Here is a 14,390-nt window from a genome sequence, read left to right on the forward strand (position 1 = left end):
GGACAGAGGATTTACCTGGCCTGGGGTGGAGTCCTTCACTCACCTGAGCTGCAGCCTCCTTCTGGATCCTTCCTGTTCTCCATCTCACCTGGCAGAGGTCACCTGTGCCAGGACTTACCTGATCCTGCCTGTTCATCCCACCTGGCAGAGATCACCTGTGCCAGGACTCACCTGGAGCCTCCTGGATCCTCCCTGTTCATCCCACCTGGCAGAAATCACCTGTGCCGGGACTCACCTGGATCCTGCCTGTTCATCCCACCTGGCAGAGATCACCTGTGCCAGGACTCACCTGGAGCCTCCTGGATCCCATGGCAGCTCTGTCCCCCCCGGCTGCCTCCACTGTCCTTGTTTTTAAGGGAAAAAGTCCTTTTTTCCCTAATTCTTGTTTGTTTAATGAATGTTTCACCTGGGCCTGGTGATGCTCCCACTCACCTGCAGCTGGGGTGGATTGGGAAACACCTGGAACTGGCACAAGAGACCCAAGACTGGAATCCCCAAACTCACCTGGAAGATTTTGGGGGGGTTTGAAGCAACTTCACCTCCTCGTTGGCTCCTGCATCACCTGGCATTGCTCACCTGTACCTGTCAGAACCTTCTGGAATGTTCATTCACCTGCTGGAGTCGCCCTTCCAAGGACCAGGATTTGGGGATGTGGGGTCCCTGTCCCTACCTGTGATCCCATTCCAGGTGGGCTCTGTGCATCCAGGTGCTCCTGGACCAATTCCAGCAGCATCAGAGCCCTGCAGGTGTGCACAGGTGTCCCTCAAGTGTTACCTGGCCCTGCCCTAGCTGATCCCTGAGCTCTCAGTTGGCTCCTTGCCCATCCCAGGTGGGCTCCATCCATCCAGGTGTTTCCCAGAAAAGCTGTTCCAGCCCTCAGGATCCATCCCAGGATGGCAGCAGGGTCAGGGCCCTGCAGGTGTGCACAGGTATCCCGTGGATGTGCTGCTCCTGGAGCACCTGGGGTTCCCTGTGCTGCTCCTCAGGTGCTTCCTGCTCTCCTGTGCTGCTTCTGCCATCTCCACTGGCATCAAACTGCTCAGACTGGGACAGGTTCAGGTTCTCCAGGTGTCCAGAGTCACCTGGACTGGGATTCATGGAAAACCCACCTGTGCTTCAGACCTTCCTCTGGGATCTGTTTTGGGCTGAAACTTCTCATTTCTGGGGCTTTTCCCTCTTTTTTTGGCCCCAGCCAGGTGAGAGCCATCTGGGCCAGGAGCAATTCCAGCCTGGGAGGAGGCAGGAGGGGGGAAATTGGGATGTGAGGGTGGGGCTGCCCAGGTTGGGTCACTACCCTTGGCATTTGCTCACCTGGACACTCTTGGATTTTGGGGTCTGCTCACCTGGTTGGGTCTGTGCCCCAAATCCTGCACTCTGCTCACCTGGACCTGACAGGTTGGGAGATCTGCTCACCTGGAGACTGCAGATTGGGAGGGTTCTGCTCACCTGGATCTGCTCACCTGGATCCCACAGATTGGGGGGGTCTGTTCACCTGGACATTCACAGAACCTGGATCTGCTCACCTGGATCTGCTCACCTGATGGAACCTGCTCACCTGGACTCTGCTGATCGTGGGATCTGCTCACCTGGTTGGGTCTGTGCCCCAAATCCTGCACTCTGCTCACCTGGACCCTCTTAGACCCTGGTTCTGCTCACCTGGATCTGCTCACCTGGACCCTACAGACTGTGGGATCTACTCACCTGGACCCTAAAGATTGGAGGATCTGCTCACCTGGACACTCACAGATTGGATCTGATCACCTGCTGGGATCTGTGTCCCTTGATCTCCTCACCTGGACACTCTCAGACCCTGGATCTGCTCACCTGGTGGAACCTCCTCACCTGGACCTGCTCACCTGGTGGGACCTGCTCATCTGGACCTGCTCACCTGGTGGGATCTGCTCACCTGGATCTCCTCACCTGGTGGGATCTGCTCACCTGGACACTCTCAGACCCTGGATCTGCTCACCTGGTGGGATCTGCTCACCTGGACCTGCTCACCTGGTGGGATCTGCTCACCTGGATCTGCTCACCTGGATCTGCTCACCTGGTGGGATCTGCTCACCTGGACCTGCTCACCTGGACCCTCCCAGACCCCAGAGCTCTCACCTGTGGGGTCTGTGCCTTCAGGACCTGCTCACCTGGCTGCTCCCAGGGGCCCAAACCCCCCAGCCCAGCTGGTGCCCCCCTGTATTTTCCTTTCGTTTTTGATTTCTCCATCAGCTTTTCCAGCATTTTCCCACCCTGGGGTCTGCAGGGGGTTGGGGTGGGAGGGGCCTCAGTGACCCCAAATCCCACAGAAATGGCCCCAAATCCACCCCCTGTGGGGTGGGGGAGGGGGGGGAGGGGACCCCAAATCCTGCCCTGCCCCCCTGGGCTGGATCCCTCTGCAATTCCCAAACTGGTGCTTCCCAAAACGTGGAATTCTGCATTTCTCACAATTTTTACAAAACTGTGGAATTCTGCATTTCTCCCAGTTTTATCCAAACTGAAATTCTGGATTTTTCCCAGTTTTTCCCCAACTGTGGAAATCTGGATTTCTCCCAGTTTTCCCCAATCTGGAATTCTGGATTTTTCCCAGTTTTTCCCCAACTGTGGAAATCTGGATTTCTCCCAGTTTTCCCCAATCTGGAATTCTGGATTTCTCCCAGTTTTATCCAAACTGAAATTCTGGATTTCTCCCAGTTTCCCCCAGCTGTGGAAATCTGAATTTCTCTCAATTTTCCCCAAACTGTGGATTTCTGGATTTCTCCCAGTTTCCCCCAGATCCTGCTGTGATCCAGCTGGGATTTGGCTTTTCCATCAGGATTTCATGGATCTGGCCCCTTGCTGGTGCTACTGCCCCCCCCAGGCCCCCCAAAATCCTGGGGGAACCCCAAAGTGGCTTCGGGACTTTTAATGTCATTTTGATTTCCTTCTTTATTTTTTATTCCCTTTTTTTTCTATTTCTTTTTTATTCCCATAATTTTAAATTTTTTTTCTTCGCTTTCAAATTTTTTATTTCTTTTTTAATTTCATTTTTATTGCCTTTCTGTTTTTATTGCTTTTTTATTTCTTTATTTAATTTTTACTTGTGCTTCTTTTTTAATTCCGTTTCTTTCCCTTTTTATTACCTTTCAATTTCCTTAAATTTTTTCTTATTCTTTCCTTTTTCCTGTTCCATTTTAAATTTCATTTTTCAGATTTTAATTTTCCTTTTAATCCCACATTTAATGCCCCTGAGTGAATCCAAAGCTTCTCCCCACTATTACTCATTTTCCTGCTTTTCTGCGGTTTCCTGGACGATGCTGTATTTAAAGAGAATATTTAAGTGGAAAAATAAAAAGTGGTTAAACTTGATGGGGAGTTGTGGCTTAAATACATAAAATTGGGGTTAAAACAACCAAAATCTCCCATCCCACCCCATCCCATGGATCCCATTATCCCATCCCTATTCCCATCACATCCCAGTTCTGTTCTCATCCTGTCCCATTATCCCATCCCAGTTCCCATCCCCGTTCCCATCCTGTGGATCCCATTATCCCATCGATCCCATCCCATTATCCCATTGATCCCATCCCATTATCCCATTGATCCCATCCCATTATCCCATTGATCCCATCCCATTCCATCCCAGTTCCCATTCCATTATCCCATCCCCGTTCCCAGCCATGGATCCCATTCCTATCCCAGTTTCCATCCCAGTTCTCATCCCAGGGATCCCATCATCCCATCCCATTATCCAGTTATCCCATCCCAGTTCCCATTCCATGGATCCCGTTATCCCATGGATCACATGGATCCCATTATCCCATCACTAATCCCATCCTATGAATCCCATGGATCCCATGGATCCTGTTTTCCCATCCCATAGATCCCATTATCCCGTTATCCTATCCCGTTATCCCATGGATCCCGTTATCCTATCCCGTTATCCCGTGGATCCCGTTATCCTGTCCCGTTATCCCGTGGATCCCGTTATCCTATCCCGTTATCCCATGGATCCCGTTATCCTATCCCGTTATCCCGTGGATCCCGTTATCCTGTCCCGTTATCCATGGATCCCGTTATCCTGTCCCATTATCCCGTGGATCCCGTTATGCTGTCCCGTTATCCCGTGGATCCCGTTATCCTGTCCCATTATCCCGTGGATCCCGTTATCCTGTCCCGTTATCCCATGGATCCCGTTATCCTGTCCCATTATCCCGTGGATCCCATTATCCTATCCCGTTATCCCATGGATCCCATTATCCTATCCCGTTATCCCGTGGATCCCGTTATCCTGTCCCGTTATCCCGTGGATCCCGTTATCCTGTCCCGTTATCCCATGGATCCCGTTATCCTGTCCCATTATCCCGTGGATCCCATTATCCTATCCCGTTATCCCATGGATCCCATTATCCTATCCCGTTATCCCGTGGATCCCGTTATCCTGTCCCGTTATCCCATGGATCCCGTTATCCTGTCCCGTTATCCCGTGGATCCCGTTATCCTATCCCGTTATCCCGTGGATCCCGTTATCCTGTCCCGTTATCCCGTGGATCCCGTTATCCTGTCCCGTTATCCCGTGGATCCCGTTATCCTGTCCCGTTATCCCATGGATCCCGTTATCCTGTCCCATTATCCCGTGGATCCCGTTATCCTGTCCCGTTATCCCGTGGATCCCGTTATCCTGTCCCATTATCCCGTGGATCCCGTTATCCTATCCCGTTATCCCATGGATCCCGTTATCCTGTCCCGTTATCCCGTGGATCCCGTTATCCTATCCCGTTATCCCGTGGATCCCGTTATCCTGTCCCGTTATCCCGTGGATCCCGTTATCCTGTCCCGTTATCCCGTGGATCCCGTTATCCCATTCCCAGTTCCCGTCCCGCCCATGCTGGCCCCGGCAGCAGCGTCCCTGTTGCCATGACAACCTGCTGGCCGCGGTCTCGCGAGATTTGCGGCAGGGCGAGAGGGGCGGGGCCAGTAAGCTTCGCTCCGCCCCCTTTCCCTGCCCCTTTCCCGCCGAGCCCCGCGCGGCCCCGCCCCTTTCCCGCCGTGCCCCGCGCGGCCCCGCCCCTTTCCCGCCGTGCCCCGCGCGGCCCCGCCCCTTTTCGCGCCGCTCCCGCCATGCGCCTCCGGGTCCCGCCCCTTTCCCGCCGAGCCCCGCGCGGCCCCGCCCCTTTCCCGCCGAGCCCCGCGCGGCCCCGCCCCTTTCCCGCCGTGCCCCGCGCGGCCCCGCCCTTTTCGCGCCGCTCCCGCTATGCGGCTCCGGGTCCCGCCGGGCGCTCCCGGTGCCCTCAAGGTGCTGGCCGCCGCCAGCGCCGCCCCCGAGCCCGTCCGGCCGCACCTGGACGGGCCCACAGGTGAGACCGGCACGGTCACAGCCCCCCCGGGCCGTGCACCGGGCCCGGCACTGCCGGCCTGACCCCGTTCCCGGGCCGGGCCTGAGCCTGTTCCTCCCCTCAGAGCGGCCGCGCGCGCCCGCGGGCCCCGCCGGGCCGCAGCTGGAGCTGGACGACGGCAGCGTCCTGTTCTCTGCCAACGCCATCTGCCAGTGAGTGCGGGCGGCGGGGGAGCCCCACAGCCCCAAACCCTCCCCCCGAACCCCCCGAGCCCCCTCACACCCCAAAACCCGCCGCTCCCCTTAACCCCCTCCCAGGTATTTTTACCTGTGCCGTGGGGAGGAGCCCACCGACCTCAGCACCCAGTGGCTGGAATGGGAGGCGACCGAGCTGCAGGTGGGTGGAGTGACCCGCCTGTGCCCCCCGAGGGGCTCTGTGCCCCCCTGTGCCCCCCGTGCCCCTCTGTGACCCCGTGTGACCCCCTGTGCCCGCAGCCGGCGGTGGCCGCTGCCCTGTACCTGCGGCTGGTGCAGGGCCGCCCGGGGCCCGACGCCCTGGCTGTGCTGCAGCACCTCCTGGCTCACCTGGAGCAGCACCTGGCCCGCAGCGGCACCTCCCACCTGGCCGGGGTGAGTGGGGAGCCCTGAGCTCGCTCTTACCTGTGCCCAAGTGTGTCCCCAGGGGAGAGGGCGGGACATTGCTGACCCCAGTATGGAAAACGGCCCCCAGTCCACCCAGTGCCCTCCCCAGTTTGTCTTCCTTCCTCCTGTGTGGTACTCCCAGTGCCCCCAGAGCTCACTCCCAGTGCCCCCAGAGCATGCTCCCAGTGTCTCCCAGTGCCCCCAGAGCTCACTCCCAGTCCTTCCCAGTGCCCCCAGAGCTCACTCCCAGTGCCCCCAGAGCACGCTCCCAGTGTCTCCCAGTGCCCCCAGAGCTCACTCCCAGTGCCCCCAGAGCACGCTCCCAGTGTCTCCCAGTGCCCCCAGAGCTCACTCCCAGTGCCCCCAGAGCACGCTCCCAGTGTCTCGCAGTGCCCCCAGAGCACACTCCCAGTTCTACCAGTGCTCCCAGAGCTCACTCCCAGTCCCTCCCACTGCCCTCAGAGCTCACTCCCAGTGTCTCCCAGTGCCCCCAGAGCACACTCCCGGTTCTCCCAGTACATGTCTGTCTCCCCCAGGATGGCCCCTCAGTTGCTGACGTGGTGGTGTGGGGCAGCCTGTTCCCAGTGCTGCAGGACGAGACCAGTCTGCCCAGTAAGAGCTGATTGGGGGGTTGGGGGGATCCCTGCCAGACTAGGGGGTCCCTGCTGGTCCAGGGGGTCCCTGCTGAACCAGGGGGTCCCTGCTGGAGCAGGGGGTCCCTGCCGGACTGGGGGGGTCCCTGCTGGAGCAGGGGGTCCCTGCTGGACTGGGGGGGTCCCTGCCGGACTGGGGGGGTCCCTGCTGGAGCAGGGGGTCCCTGCCGGACTGGGGGGGTCCCTGCTGGAGCAGGGGTCCCCGCCAGGCCCGGTCTCACCTGTGTCCCGCCCAGGTGAGCTGCCGGCGCTGCGCTCCTGGCTCCGCGCCCTGTCCCACCTGGAGCCGTGCCGGGCCGCGGCCGCGCTGCTGCCGGAGGCGCTGCGGGAGCTCCGGACGCACCTGGCCCAGCACCCCCCGCCCCTCCCGGCCCCCCCACCGCAGCCCCAGGTGCGGCCCCGCCCCGGGGGGAGGCTGGGGGGGCAGGTGAGCGCAGCCCCCCTCACCTGGTGCCCGCAGGAGGAGGAGAGCCCCGAGCGGCTGCTGACCGACGACGACATCGCGGCCGCCGTGGAGATCTGGGCGCAGGGCGAGGCCGCGCTGCCCCCGCCCCGGCAGCCACGCACACCTGTGTGAGTGACAGCCAGGTGACACACCTGGGGGCTTTGGGGGGGCACACGCTGTCTGATCCACCCCCCCTCCCCGCCAGGTTACCTGTGGAGGGCGAGAGGAACGTCCTGATCACCAGCGCGCTGCCCTACGTCAACAACGTCCCGCACCTGGGCAACATCATCGGCTGCGTGCTCAGCGCCGACACCTTCGCCAGGTGGGGCTGGGGGCTGGGCTGTGCACAGGTGTACAGGTGTGCACCTGGGGGGGCTGGGGGCTGGGCTGTGCACAGGTGTTACAGGTTTGGGCTGTATGCACACCTGCGCACGTGTTACAGGTGAGGGATGTCTGTGCAGCTGCACCGCTGTTATGGGTGTGCATTATGGGTGTGCATCTGCAGGTGCTGCCAGGTGTGGGAGTTTGTTGGATAGGGGTGTTGCACTGTCTGCTCACATGTGCCTATGCAGAGGTGTGATAGGTGCCCTTGCAGGGGTGCAGGTGCCCACCCCAGGTGTGATAGACGCCCATGCCCAGGTGTGACAGGTGTACCCTATAGATGTGATAAATGCCTACACACAGGTGTGCCAGGTGTCCAAACCCAGGTGTGCCAGGTGCCCCTGCAGGGTGCCAGGTGTGCCAGATGCCCAGGTGAGCCAGGTGAGCCAGGAGCCCCGCAGGTGACAGGAGCCGTGCCCGCAGGTACTGCCGGCTGCGGGGCTGGAACACGCTGTTCGTGTGCGGCACGGACGAGTACGGCACGGCCACCGAGACGCGCGCGCTGGAGGAGGGGCTGAGCCCGCAGCAGCTCTGCGACCGCTACCACGCCCTGCACGCCGACGTCTACAGCTGGTTCCGCATCTCCTTCGACCACTTCGGCCGCACCACCACGCCCCAGCAGACCAGGTGAGCTGGGGGCCAGGTGAGCCCCAGCAGGCCAGGTGAGCTGCCATGGGTCTGGTGAGCTCCAGTGGGCCAGGTGAACCCCTGCTGGCCAGGTAAGCTCCTGCAGACCAGGTGAGGCACTGTGGGCCAGGTGAGCCCAAACAGGTCAGGTAAGCCCCTGGAGGCCAGGTGAGCTTTTGTGAGCCAGGTGAGCCCAGACAGGCCAGCTGAGCCGCACCTGCCCTTGGGTTACCTGTGGCTAACGTGGCCTCCCCGTGCCCCCAGGATCGCCCAGGACATCTTCCAGCGCCTGCTGGAGCGGGGCTTCCTGCTGCAGGACACGCTGGAGCAGCTCAGGTGCGAGAGCTGCAGGCGCTACCTGGCCGATCGCTTCGTGGAGGGCACCTGCCCCTTCTGCAGCTACGCCGAGGCCCGCGGCGACCAGTGCGAGAAGTGCGGCAAGCTCATCAACGCCGTGGAGCTCAAGGTAGCCAGGAGCCCCAGCCCCGCCTTTGGGGACCCCAGCCCCGCCTTTGGGGACCCCCCACTTCCCCCTCACCTTTCTGGTCCCCCCTGTTTTCCCTCAGAACCCCCAGTGCAAGCTCTGCCGTGGGACCCCGGTGGTGAGGCCCACCCAGCATCTCTTCCTGGACCTGCCCAAGGTGAGCCACACCCCTGAGGTGGGGATGGGGACCCCCAGGTATGCTGTCCTGGTTTGGAGGACAGGTGTCTGCCAATAAAGGCAGGAGCTTCTCTTTGAAGTGGAGAGTGTAAACCCCCTCCTTCCAAATTATTATAATTTTGAAATTAAGGGGCTCTCAGGCAAAAATAGGGGAATTAGGAATAACAGTACTTTACTAGGAAAATTAAAATTAAAATACAGTATTACAAAGAACAATCCCAACCCCTGCCAGAGTCAGAATCCAAGCTGACACCCGTCAGTCAGTCAGGGTGTTGGCACAGTCCCATTCAATGGTGGCTGCATCCTCCTGCAGTGGCAGATGTGGTTCAGCTGGAGCAGGGTTGCAGTTTCCTCTGAAGGTGTAGGGATGATGTGGAAAGGTCTGGTTTTCCTCTGGAATCCAGTGGGAAGATGGATAACTTGCTGTCCCAAATCTCAGTTTTTATCTGGGTAGGAAAGGCTTGGCTCCTCCCCTGGCTGGAGCATCTCCCATGGGATGATGGAATTTTATCAGTCATGCCCTGGGACTCACTGGCCATGAACAGGAGATATCTCCTGGAGGGAGGATGGGCTGTGGGAAGATAAAGATGATTGCCCAGCTGGTTTAAAGATGGCCCATGAGCAGATAATGTGTGCCAGGAGATCAGGGGCACTGCCCAGCTGGGTTAACAGATGGGGACAGAACCCACATTTCTGGCCACACCCTGAATTGCACCCCAAGCCACACCCCAGACGTGCCCGTGTCCCCACAGCTGGAGGGGCTGCTGGAGGCGTGGCTGGAGCGCAGCTGGGCCGCGGGTGACTGGACGGCCAACGCGCGGCACATCACGCGCACCTGGCTGCGCGACGGGCTCAGGCCGCGCTGCATCACCCGCGACCTCACCTGGGGCACCCCCGTGCCCCTCGACGGCTTCCGGGACAAGGTGAGACCCCCTCTGCCCCCAGGTGTGCCCTGCTGGGCCCTCTCTGCTGGGCTCACCTGCTCAGGTGTCGCCCTCCCCCAGGTGTTCTACGTGTGGTTCGACGCTCCCATCGGGTACCTGTCCATCACGGCCAACTACACCGACCAGTGGGAGCGCTGGTGGAAGAACCCCCAGCAGGTAATGGAGCCAGCTGATCGTGCAGGTGGGGGCGGAGCAGGGCACCCCACTGACATCTCCACCTGTCCCCCTTACCTGCCAGGTGGAGCTCTACAACTTCATGGCCAAGGACAACGTCCCCTTCCACAGCGTCGTGTTCCCCTGCTCGCTGCTGGGCGCCGACGACAACTACACCCTGGTGAACCACCTGATTGCCACAGGTACGGCCAGGTGGGGGGCACAGGTGTTGAGGGGTACAGGTGTGGGGAGCCCCCAGATATTTGGGGGGCCCAGATATGTGGGAGCCCCCAGGTGTTGGGGGGCACAGGTGTGGGGGGCACCCAGATGTGTGGGAGACCCCAGATCTGTGGGAGCCCCCAGGTGTTGGGGGCCCCCAGATATGGGGGAGCTCCCAGGTGTTGGGGAGCCCCAGATATGGGGGAGCCACAGGTGTGGGGGACCTCGGATATGGTGGAGCCACAGGTGTGCAGGAGCCCTCAGATATGGGGGTAACCCCAGGTGGGGGGGACACAGGTGTGGGGATCTCCAAGTGTTTAGGGGCACAGGGGTGTGTGAGTCCCCAGGTATGGGGGGCACAGGTGTGGGGGCCCCCACGCTCCCCCTGCTCTGTGCCTGGAGCCCTTACCTGGCTGGGAGGGGCAGCTCCCCACGGTGGGTGCTCACCTGTCAGAGTACCTGAACTATGAGGACGGGAAGTTCTCCAAGAGCCGGGGCGTGGGCGTGTTCGGGGACATGGCCAAGGACACCGGCATCCCCGCCGACGTCTGGCGCTTCTACCTGCTGTACCTGCGGCCCGAGGGCCAGGACAGCGCCTTCTCCTGGGCCGACCTGCTGCTCAAGAACAACTCTGAGCTGCTCAACAACCTGGGCAACTTCATCAACAGGTCAGGGGCACCGCGGGGGAGCAGGGCTGGTGCACAGCTGTGCTCACACCTGTCCCCAGGCTGTGCTCACACCTGTCCCTGGGCTGTGCTCACCCTGTCCCCCTGTCCCCAGGGCTGTGCTCACCCTGTCCCCCTGACCCCCAGGTCACCCTGTCCCCCTGTCCCCAGGGCTGTGCTCACCCTGTCCCCCTGTCCCCAGGGCTGGCATGTTCGTGTGCAAGTTCTTTGGGGGTGTGGTTCCTGCCATGCTGCTCACAGCCGAGGACCAGCGGCTCCTGGCCCGGGTCACCTTGGAGATGCGCCAGTACCACCAGCTGATGGAGAAAGTCCGGTGGGTCCTGGGGGTCCCAGAGGCCAGTGGGGGGGGGCAGAGGCTGCCCTGCAGGTGCTCAGCCCCCCTGTGTCCCCCTGTGACCCCCCCCGTGCCCCCCTGTCCCCTCAGCATCCGCGACGCGCTCAGGTGCGTGCTCAGCATCTCCCGCCACGGCAACCAGTACATCCAGGTGAACGAGCCCTGGAAACGCATCAAGGGCGACGAGAGGGACAGGTAGGGATGGGGGGGACAGGGAGGGGTCACAGGTGAGGATTGGGGGCACAGGAGGGGGGCACTGCCGTGATTGGAGAGGGTAGAGGGTGATTGGGGGCACAGGGGGTGCCATGGAGGGGTCTTGTCAGGGTGGGGGGCTGGCACTGATGGGGGGCACAGGGTGGGGCAGGGAGGGAGCAGGGCCAGGAGCTGGGGGGACACTGAGGGGTCCCTGTCCACAGGCATTGATGGTGGCAGGGTGAGGGTGGGCACAGGAGGGGCACAAGGGGCACTGAGGTGTCCCCCCAGGCAGCACACAACATGCCAGAGGAACACAGAGGTCACTGCTGGGGGGTCACAGATCAGGGAGGGCTCAGAGAGGTGTCACCGTGTCCCCGCCCCAGGCAGCGCGCAGGGACAGTGACGGGCGTGGCCGTGAACCTGGCGGCCGCTCTGGCCGCGCTGCTGCAGCCCTTCGTGCCCGGGGTCAGCGCCGCCATCCAGGAGCAGCTGCAGATCCCCCCGGAGCGCTGCGGGCTCGGGCCCGGCCTCACCTGCACCCTGCCCGCGGGGCACCGCGTCGGCACGGTACGGCCGGGGAGGGCGGGGTGTGTCCCCGGGGAGGGCGGGGTGTGTCCCCGTGCTGTGTCCCCGGGGAGGGCAGGGTGTGCCCCCAGGGAGGGCGGGGTGTGCCCCCAGGGAGGGCGGGGTGTGCCCCCAGGTAGGGCGGGGTGTGCCCCCAGGGAGGGCGGGGTGTGCCCCCAGGGAGGGCGGGGTGTGTCTCCGTGCTGTGTCCCCAGGGAGGGCGGGGTGTGTCCCCGTGCTGTGCCCCCAGGGAGGGCAGCCCAGCCCCCCGTGCTGGGGGCAGTGGGATGTGGCCCCCCCAGCCCCTGCCTGGGTGGGATGCTGTGCTGACCCCACAGGTGTGACCCCTCTGTCCCTGCTGGCGCCAGGTGAGCCCCCTGTTCCAGAAGCTGGAGCCCGAGCAGGTGGAAGCCCTGCGGCAGCGCTTCGGGGGAGGGCAGGTGAGTGGGGCTCAGGTCCCCCCACCCTGAGCACCTGCAGCCCCACCCTCTCTGTCCCTCCCCTCCCCATTCCCAGCCCAGAGGTTGCTGTAGAGCCTCAGGGAATTCCTGGTGCTGCCCCAGGTGAGCTGCACCTGCCAGAATAGGAGTGAGGGGAGCTTATCCCCATCTCTTCCTCTTCCAGGCCAAACAGCCGCCCCCAGCCTCAGCCCCAGCCCCCAACACTTCTGCAGCTCCAGGTGACCCCAAACTGATCCAGGAGCTGACAGAGCAGGTGGCCAAGCAGGTGAGGGGGGACAGGGTATGGGCTCAAGCTCCGTCACACCTTTAAAACCAACCCCAAACCCTCATCACACCCTCAAATCCTTCCTCCCACCTGTCCAGGGCAACCTGGTGAGGCAGCTGAAGGCTGCCCAGGTGGAGAAGGCCCAGGTGGACGCCCAGGTGGCCAAACTGCTGGAGCTGAAGCAGCAGCTGGCGCTGGCCGAAGGCCGGAGCCCCGAGGTGCCCAAGGGCAAGCGGAAGAAGTAGCCCCAGTACCCAGACTGGGAGACTGAGGAGAGGCACCAGCGCCTCCAGTAACCAAACTGGGCCGTGCTGGTTGTGGCTAGATGTGTGTAATACATGACAAGAGCTGTACAACGGCAGGGAGAGGCTGCATCCATTTGTCTGTCCACAGAGTCCATCAGTCCATGGGGCTGCCCCCCCGCCCAGTCCGTGGGGCAGCAGAGTCCTTGTCCCAGCTGTGGGGCAGCGCTGCCACCGTCCCCCGGCGCTGGGCTCGGTGTGTCCCTGTCCCAGTGCCGGTGCCGCCCCGGGGCGGCCGCTACGCCTGGCGCAGGTTGACGATGCGCTCGATGAGCGCGGCGCGGGTGCGCTGCACCTCGGCGCTGAGCCGCTGGATCTCGGCGCGGAGCCGCTCGTTGTGCGCCGTCAGCTCCCGCACCCGCCGCTCCCCGTCGCGCTCCCGCGGGGCCCCGGCGCCGCCGCGCCGCTTCCTCCGCGCTCCCCGCGCCTCCTCCTCTTCCTCCTCCTCCTCCTCGGCGGGGCCCGGCCGGGCCGGGTCGCTCCCGCCGGGGGCCGCGCCCGGGGGTTCCGCTGGCGCCGCTGCCTCCGGCCCGAGCAGCTCCAGCAGCTCCTCGGCCAGAGCCAGGTCCAGCCCGCAGCCCCCCGGGCCCGCGTCCGCCTGCGGACAGAGCGGGAGCCAGGACCGGTGATGGAGGGAGGGGACCCCGCCCGCGCCCCCCGCCCCGGGGCGCCGCCGGCCCCGCGCTCACCTGCTCAGCCCCCCAGGTGGGCGCGGTTCCGGGGGGCTCCGCCGCCAGCACCTCCTGCAGGTCCTGGTACCACCCGTCCAGCTCCCAGCCGGGGGGGCCGCCCGGCCCCCACAGCCCTTCGGCCGCCATCGTCACCTCGGGCCCGCCGCGGGCTGGGGAGGGGAGAACGGGAAGGCAGCGAGGGGGTGACCCGGGCCGGGACCGCCGGGACCCCCAGGGGTGTCTGTGCACGGCAGGGAACGCCCCCCTACCTGCTCTCAGGTGTGGTGGTCGGCAAGGATACACTTTCTCCTGGATGCCTGGGGAGGGAGGAGAGGGTGGCGTTAGGATCGGTGACCCCGAGTGCGGGGTTACCGGGGGTCGGGGCCCCCGTCCCGCCCCCGGGGTCACCGTCCCGCCAAGGCGGGTGCGGGTTCCCCTCCCGGGACCGAGCGGAGTCCCTCCGCCAGCGCCCCGCGGAGCCGGTCCCCGGGCTGCCCCCCGCCGTCCCCGCACCTTCCTGGGTGGTCTCGGCTCCCCCCAGCCCCGCTCCGCTCGCTGCCCCCGGTTCATCCTCGTCCGCATCGTCCCGCGCTGCGCCCTGCCCCCCCCGCCGCGCCGCTTTAAGAGCCGCCTGACGCAACGCTCGCGCCCGCGGCAGCCAATGGGCGCGCGCGGCCCGTGATTGGCAGGAAGCGCGAGCCAATGGGAGCGCGGCGGGGGCGGGACGGCGGCACCGGCCAGAGAGCGGGGGGGGCGCGGGGAGGGTCACGCGGGGATGATGCAATGGCGGGAAATGGGCCACGCCCCCAGCGGGCACCGAGAGAGGGGCGGGGCTTGTCCGGGAATGGGCGGGGTTATGGGGATGGGCGGGGTTGTGGAAAG

The 14,390-nt window shown here is 63.2% G+C and overlaps 2 protein-coding genes and 2 long non-coding RNA genes across 5 annotated transcripts; 2 read left to right on the forward strand and 2 right to left on the reverse strand.

The window, feature by feature from the left end:
* Window positions 1-23: 23 nt before the first annotated feature.
* LOC130265814 (uncharacterized) lies at window positions 24-2,643 on the reverse strand. The gene is made up of 5 exons (XR_008842675.1): window positions 2,524-2,643; window positions 2,066-2,452; window positions 1,867-1,969; window positions 142-1,816; window positions 24-88 (listed from the first exon to the last, which is right to left on the reverse strand). It is a non-coding gene; the product is annotated as an uncharacterized LOC130265814 (long non-coding RNA).
* Window positions 2,495-3,339, forward strand: LOC130265815 (uncharacterized). The gene is made up of 2 exons (XR_008842676.1): window positions 2,495-2,616; window positions 2,652-3,339. It is a non-coding gene; the product is annotated as an uncharacterized LOC130265815 (long non-coding RNA).
* A 1,725-nt stretch (window positions 3,340-5,064) lies between these two features.
* On the forward strand, window positions 5,065-12,896 carry MARS1 (methionyl-tRNA synthetase 1). Of its 2 annotated transcripts, XM_056515091.1 has the most exons (22): window positions 5,065-5,069; window positions 5,203-5,327; window positions 5,431-5,518; window positions 5,624-5,702; window positions 5,801-5,935; window positions 6,484-6,559; window positions 6,837-6,991; window positions 7,061-7,173; window positions 7,251-7,367; window positions 7,850-8,053; window positions 8,318-8,519; window positions 8,620-8,694; window positions 9,467-9,637; window positions 9,719-9,814; window positions 9,897-10,014; window positions 10,485-10,698; window positions 10,898-11,029; window positions 11,141-11,245; window positions 11,629-11,812; window positions 12,178-12,249; window positions 12,434-12,535; window positions 12,634-12,896. In XM_056515091.1, the coding sequence occupies exons 2-22, from the start codon at window positions 5,225-5,227 to the stop codon at window positions 12,778-12,780; spliced, it is 2,688 nt and encodes an 895-aa protein (XP_056371066.1). In that variant the 5' UTR covers window positions 5,065-5,069; window positions 5,203-5,224; the 3' UTR covers window positions 12,781-12,896. The 2 variants fall into 2 exon arrangements, with proteins under 2 accessions (XP_056371066.1, XP_056371065.1); XM_056515090.1 differs by having other exon boundaries at window positions 6,837-7,173.
* On the reverse strand, window positions 12,851-14,113 carry DDIT3 (DNA damage inducible transcript 3). The gene is made up of 4 exons (XM_056515131.1): window positions 14,022-14,113; window positions 13,778-13,825; window positions 13,527-13,678; window positions 12,851-13,435 (listed from the first exon to the last, which is right to left on the reverse strand). Exons 3-4 carry the CDS (start codon window positions 13,653-13,655, stop codon window positions 13,076-13,078), a joined length of 489 nt encoding a protein of 162 aa, XP_056371106.1. The 5' UTR covers window positions 13,656-13,678; window positions 13,778-13,825; window positions 14,022-14,113; the 3' UTR covers window positions 12,851-13,075.
* Window positions 14,114-14,390: the final 277 nt, after the last annotated feature.

Source organism: Oenanthe melanoleuca, linkage group LGE22 (genome assembly GCF_029582105.1).
Source record: "Oenanthe melanoleuca isolate GR-GAL-2019-014 linkage group LGE22, OMel1.0, whole genome shotgun sequence".
Taxonomy (NCBI): domain Eukaryota; kingdom Metazoa; phylum Chordata; class Aves; order Passeriformes; family Muscicapidae; genus Oenanthe; species Oenanthe melanoleuca.

What these genes read in the sequence shown, in the direction of transcription:
- MARS1 (XM_056515090.1), top strand. Translation starts at nt 5,225, where the DNA reads ATGCGGCTCCGGGTCCCGCCGGGCGCTCCCGGTGCCCTCAAGGTGCTG. An exon ending in TCTGCCAACGCCATCTGCCA is followed by an intron (nt 5,519 to 5,623) that starts GTGAGTGCGGGC and finishes ACCCCCTCCCAG; the next exon opens with GTATTTTTACCTGTGCCGTG. An exon ending in GGGAGGCGACCGAGCTGCAG is followed by an intron (nt 5,703 to 5,800) that starts GTGGGTGGAGTG and finishes CTGTGCCCGCAG; the next exon opens with CCGGCGGTGGCCGCTGCCCT.
- DDIT3 (XM_056515131.1), bottom strand. Translation starts at nt 13,655, where the DNA reads ATGGCGGCCGAAGGGCTGTGGGGGCCGGGCGGCCCCCCCGGCTGGGAG. An exon ending in CCACCTGGGGGGCTGAGCAG is followed by an intron (nt 13,436 to 13,526) that starts GTGAGCGCGGGG and finishes CTCTGTCCGCAG; the next exon opens with GCGGACGCGGGCCCGGGGGG.